The sequence below is a fragment of the Trichomycterus rosablanca genome, chromosome 4 (genome assembly GCF_030014385.1).
Source record: "Trichomycterus rosablanca isolate fTriRos1 chromosome 4, fTriRos1.hap1, whole genome shotgun sequence".
NCBI lineage: Eukaryota > Metazoa > Chordata > Actinopteri > Siluriformes > Trichomycteridae > Trichomycterus > Trichomycterus rosablanca.
In genome coordinates, this window is record NC_085991.1 from 443999 (window position 1) to 450000 (window position 6002).

The window sequence follows — 6002 nt, forward strand, 5'->3', positions numbered from 1 at the left end:
CTGAAAAAGTCGTGAGTATTTTTGTTGTGACTATTAATACTCCAGTAAGTATAAGGACAGCAGTTCTGATGATTAATGCACTGGTGTTAGTGCTATAATGTCATTGAACTTTGTACGATGGCCGCGTGAATCCTCATTACTGAGCCGCTGACGTCTCTGTGCCCGTATGATTGAGCCACCAGCATTACAATGACGAGGTGTTGAGCGTCGTGCTCGACTCAAACATGTCACGTTAAACCATTTCAAAGCAACCTCGGATCTCAAGAGCATCTGTACTATGGAACAGTGGTCTCTTCATCAAGGTCTGCTCAATCACTAAAACATGGCTGACTGTCCACAGTCGAGCAAGCTTTACATCACCGTGGCGCCCAGTGTGAGGAGCGTCGATCTTCAGTCCAGGTGCTGGACTCGGCAGACACGTAAAACTCGCTTGACTGAGGACAGTGACGTGGATGAATATATGTACTATGGAACAGTGGTCTCTTCACCGAGGTCTGAGGAAAGACCCAGATGCTCACCTCACCAACCACTAAAACATGGCTGACTGTCCACAGACGAGCAAGCTTTACATCACCGTGGCGCCCAGTGTGAGGAGCCTCAATCAGTCCAGATTTAAGGTGCTGATTTTGGAGACGGTAACGTAAAACTCGCTTGACTGAGAACAGTGACGTTCATGAGAACTGTTTTTTGGTTCTTGATGAAGAGACCGCTGTTCCATGTACTTTGCAAAGGGTGCCGTCGAACTAGCCCTATTAGCCCTATTTATATGGGCACAGAGAAGTCAGCAGCTGTAGTCGATCATGATCAGTAATGAATACAATAAACCTCAGACTCCAACCGTATATACAAATATATATTTATACACATGCTACATGACCAAAATATCGTGGACACGCCTTCTAGTTCTAAAGTTCAGGTGTTTAAGCCACACCCACTGCTAACAGGTGTATAAAAGTAATCCTATAATATAAAAATGATCCAAAAACACAGTTCGATGTGTTGGGCTGAATTAGAACAGCGACAGTGACCCAGGACTCCTGACCTCACCTCACACATGCTCTCTTTTGACCGAGCAGGCACAAATTCCCACAGACACACTCTAAAATCTCGTAGAAAGGCTTCCTAGAGGAGTGAAGGATGTTTTCCAGCAGGGATTTGATCAGGCGTCCAGAGACTTTTGACCACACGGTGTTTATTAGAGCTGACGGTCGACACTGAAGGTGCAGGTTCACGTTCCTCTACGGTTTATTTTCCGAGCTCAGATAAAAACGCTGAATAAAAACGTGGCGTCATAACCACGTCCCATTACGAGGTCCCTCCTCCTGAAGCGTACGCTCTGCAGCTCTCCACTTTACTTCTCTTTCTTTTCGTACTGCGGAACGTGGAATCAAAAGCAAACCGGCCGCTCGGGTGGAGCAGAGGGATGTTACCCTAGCGTACCACCTCTAGGACCCGGGTTCGAACCTCGGCGGTGCTATCGACCGTCCGGGCGTCTACACAGACAGGATTTGTTATGTCTATGGGGGATGGGTGTGTGTGTGTGTGTGTGTGCGGTTGATGGAAGTTTTGTTTTGTGTCTCATTCAGTCTCATAAACGTTTTTCATTCTGGAATTATTTTATCAAATCAAATTTAAACTAAACAACGAAAGAAAAAACTGGAATGTTTTTGCTCGAGGAAATAAAAGTGCAGCTGAATAAATCAGATCAGTAACATAAAAAGAATTAAAAAGTGTAGAAATTAAAAGCTGCAGTGTAAATCCTACAGAACTTCCTCGTCCTCGTCGTCTCTTTTCTTTTTAACGTTCCAGTGTTTCCAGTTCAGATTCTTTTATAAAACCTAATATTTGATCATAAAGAATTAAAGGTATAAAATGTCGTCCTGGCTGCTGCTTTTGCTTCGCCGGTGGTTCGGTTTCAAGTTCGAGGCTTTCCGGACGGCGTTCGCTGATTCTTCCGGATGAATGAACATTTCTAAAAAAAATAAAATAAATAAAAATAAATAAATAATCACACAAACAGGTTCCTCTGTTTCTATTTATATGCAGATATTGATCAAAATATTAGAAACATCTGTGTGTGTGTGTGTGTCCTCGTCCCTGTAGGATGTTTGGAGAGTTTTGGTTCTTCTATACTGGCTCTCATAGCGCTTTTCCACCAAAAGAACCCTGGTTCTGGTTATTGAACCGGTTCTGTTCAGGTTTCTTCGAACCTTGGGGTTTTGTAGAGAACCGACCCGCATTTCCAACCAGGCCTGCGTCATCAACGGTGGGCGTTACACAGCAAAAGTAAAGAGTCGTAACACGATGGTGGAGCGTGTAGAATAACTGTGGGGATTTGTGCTGTTGTTGAAACACGCAGAACCGATTTAAAATCAAGTTCGCGAACTGGAACGGAGCCGGATCCACGTCAGTGAAAAAAGGGGTTTCAGACACACACCCTAGACCAGGGGTGTCAAACTCATTCTCACCGAGGGCCACATCTGCTGTGATTGCAGTCTGCCTCTCCACCAATGCCGATCCCCGCTCTGATTGAGGAGAACGAAGCTAACTCACGCCCCCTCCGACACGTGGGCAGCAGCCGTATGCATCTTTTCACCTGCACCAGGCGAGTGCATATATGCAGAGCAGCACTGTGTACGGAGAGACACACCCTGACAGCACTCTCTGAGGTCATAGTTGCATCAGTTACGAGGAGACCCTATATGGCTAATACCACCCCACCCCTATATGAACAACAGGCCAATCGCTGCTCATGTGGCTGCTCAGCCCAGCCGGCGGCCGGTGTCTTGGGCAGTTTGTTGTTTTTCTTGGAGGATAAATTCTGTGTTTGGTGTCAAAATGCCAAATTTATTCTGTATATTTATAACGTATATCTACAATTATATCGTCCTCCTTTACCACAGACATGCCTCATAACACAAGAGACGCACCGCTTTCTCTTCCTGCAGCACAAACTCGTTTTAACTTTCACATCTTTCATTACATTTTCTCTTCTTGTACATGTTGGGATGATTTGTAAATATTTCTCAGCATCACTTGTTGGAAAACCGCCTCAGTTAAACACTGATGTGCAAACACTGACATCTAGTGGTGGTCACAGAATCGACATGCATTGGGGAGATGCAGTTTCTGTAGGATTGTACAGAGTATTGTAAGACACTTGTACGTCTTTTCAGCTCTCGCGGGTCACATAAAATGACGTGCTTGAGGGCTTGAGTTTGACACGTGTGGCTTAGACGGTTTGTGGTGAGATTTCAGAGCTTCAAGAACGTCCTACAAAGCTTCAGTAGTTCTGTGTTCACTTTCGAGATTTAGCAGCATGTATGAGGCCCTTATCCTCCTAGGATGTTAAGTGTTTGCACCATAGGGTGCACCTGGTCCTGTAAAACTCCCCACCCCACTGAATTCATCCAGGTCCCGCAGCCACTGTTCCAGCTTCATGTTCCACATTTACCGTCGTACAGACGTTCAGTTGTGTTCCAGATGCTGGTGGGTGATGGTGCACGACTTACCTGGGTGGAGTGAGCGTGGGCTGGTGGACGGCAGCGCTCGTAAGCTTCCTCCTTCCTTCATCGTCAGTCTGATGGGAAATTGATCGGGAACTTCGAGGGCGGCTGAAAGACGGAAAATTAAATCCATTAAAAATAAACCAGCCGATTCGGCGTCTGCTATTTATATAGGCACAGAGAAGTCAGCCGCTCTCTCTGACCACTTCTGAGTCACGCACTGCTATCCGTGATTCATCCACCTCTCGTGCAGCGCCTCGACCGGCCAGCAGAGGCCGCCATCGAGAAGCAATGAGGAACCCCATCAACCTCCCGCCCACAGACAGAGCCAATCTAGAGAGTGTGAGATCTGAGCGGCGGCGCACTAGCGCATCAGACCGCAGTGTGTGTGTGTGTGTGTGTGTGTGTGCTATGAGAAAGTGGGCGTGTCTCACCTGCGGTGTAGGTGCGATGATGCGAGCCCTTGTTCTTGCTCTTGTCCTTCCCTTTGCTCATGGCTAACCTGGTTGGTATCTGTTGCTGGACGGTGCTGGACTTCAGTACCTGGTTGGTGGTGCTGACCAGATGCACGGGGACGTCAGATTTATAGATGGCGGCGGTGTTAATGCTCTCTTTGCGAGGAGGAACCAGCGGGGGGCGCTCCTGGAACGGACTTGGCTGCACGTGTGATTTGGGACTGAGCGCGGGATCCTCCGCTGAGGGATACGCAGGTACAGACGCCTACACAAACCAGAAAAATAACAACTAATGAACAAACAACCTTCATACCAGTCATCACAGTAAAGTGGGCGTGGCCTCTCAACCAGTCAGTCCCAGTAAAGAGGGTGTGGCATCTGTACCAGTCAGTCTTTAAAAAGTGGGTGTGGCTTTTGTACCAGTACCAATCAGTCCAAGTAAAAAGGGTGTGGCCTCTGTACCAGTTCCCGTCAATCCCAGTAGAGGGTGTGGCCTCTGTACCAGTCAGTCCCAGTAAAGTAGATGTGGCCTCTGTACCAGTCAGTCCAAGTGACGTGGGTGTGGCCTCTCTACCCATCAGTCCCATTAAAGTGGGTGTGGCCTTTGTACCTTTTAGTCCCAGTAAAGTGGGTGTGGCCTCTATACAATCAATCCCAGTAAAGTGGGCGTGGCCTCTCTACCAGTCAGTCCCAGTAAAGAGGGTGTGGCCTCTGTACCTGTACCAGTCAGTACCAGTAAAGAGGGTGTGGCCTCTGTGCAAGTACTAGTCAGTCTGAGTAAAGAGGGTGTGGCCTTTGTACCAGTACCAATCAGTCCCAGCAAAGTGGGCATGACTTGTTTACCTTTTAGTCCCAGTAAAGTGGGTGTGGCCTCTAGTAAAGTGGGCGTGGCCTATATACCCAGCAATCTTCGTACCTGCTTGTTCTGCACCTGCAGGGTTTCCAGGAAGGGTGCCACGCCCATGCTGGTGAGGGTGTCGTATTTCTTGTATTTCTTCATCATGTGATCGAGTTTTTCCTTCTCCCTCTCCACGGAGCGCGTGCTGTCCCTCAGCCTCTCCAGGTCCTGCTGATACTCCGCCCGGTTCCGGCTCAGCTCCTCCCTCTCGGCGGCGAGCCGCGCCTGCTCGCGTGTGCAGTTCTCCTCCCGGGAGCTCAGCTCCTGCATGGCCTCGTGGGTCTCCAGCAGGTGGCGCTGGCGCTCCCGGGCCCACAGCTCCTGCTCCTGCCGTTGCTGGGCGTGGATCTTCTGCAGGTGGAGCAGTTGCTGGCGCTGTTCCTCCAGGTGGCGCTGGCGCTCCTGATCCAGGATGGTGTTGCGCAGGCGGCTGGGGCGCTCGCGCTCCGACTGAGCCGCCCTCAGGAGCTCCAGCTCGCTGTCCTGCTGAGCCACCAGAGCCTGGCGGGAGGAAACCCGCATTATTTATAAATAAAATAATAAAATTAATATATTATAGACGCCCGAGAAAATACAATTCTGCTGCTACAATGAAATTCAAACCTCAGTGCCAAAAAAGTTGGAACAGGGACGAGAAACGTGAACTATTTGAAGAATGTGGCATCATGCTGGGTATAAAAGTGGCATCCAGGAAAGGTCTAGTCCCTAATGATCAATGATGGGTCGAACGGCACATTCTTCAACATGTGACTGCAATAAATTGAGGTTTTTACCCCCTACAGTGCATGATATTATCAAAGGATGAGAAAAGTCAGGAGGCAACACGGCGGCAAACATGATCCTTTCCCAACTTTTCTGGAACTGAGATTCACGCGACATTTGAGACGCAGTTCCTGAGCTACACGGCACAAAACTCATTCTGTAACATCTCTGATCGGAGAGCTGCGAGCTGATTGGTCCAGGATTCCTGCCTGTCCTGTCAATCAAGCAGCACCAGCCAATCAAATCCAGTCCAGTCCAGTTTAGTAGAGTCTCAGGACTTGCGATTGGATGTTGGAACGTGCCCACCTCCAAGCACGATCATCTGCCTCCTGGAGGAAGCACGTGTTAACCTCGCCCAGGTGCTGCGTCCCAAACCTCATA

At 48.7% G+C, this 6002-nt stretch overlaps 1 protein-coding gene across 1 annotated transcript in view; it reads right to left on the minus strand.

The window, feature by feature from the left end:
• Positions 1 to 1597: 1597 nt before the first annotated feature.
• The window catches only part of arhgef18a (rho/rac guanine nucleotide exchange factor (GEF) 18a), a 22761-nt gene continuing 18356 nt past the window's right edge, over positions 1598 to 6002 (minus strand). The window contains exons 17-20 of the mRNA XM_062993704.1: positions 4878 to 5360; positions 3941 to 4226; positions 3513 to 3614; positions 1598 to 1972 (exon numbers count right to left, since the gene is read on the minus strand). Of these exons, the coding sequence (XP_062849774.1) occupies positions 1860 to 1972; positions 3513 to 3614; positions 3941 to 4226; positions 4878 to 5360 (984 nt within the window). The 3' untranslated portion in view covers positions 1598 to 1859. The remainder of the gene's footprint in view (positions 1973 to 3512; positions 3615 to 3940; positions 4227 to 4877; positions 5361 to 6002) is intronic.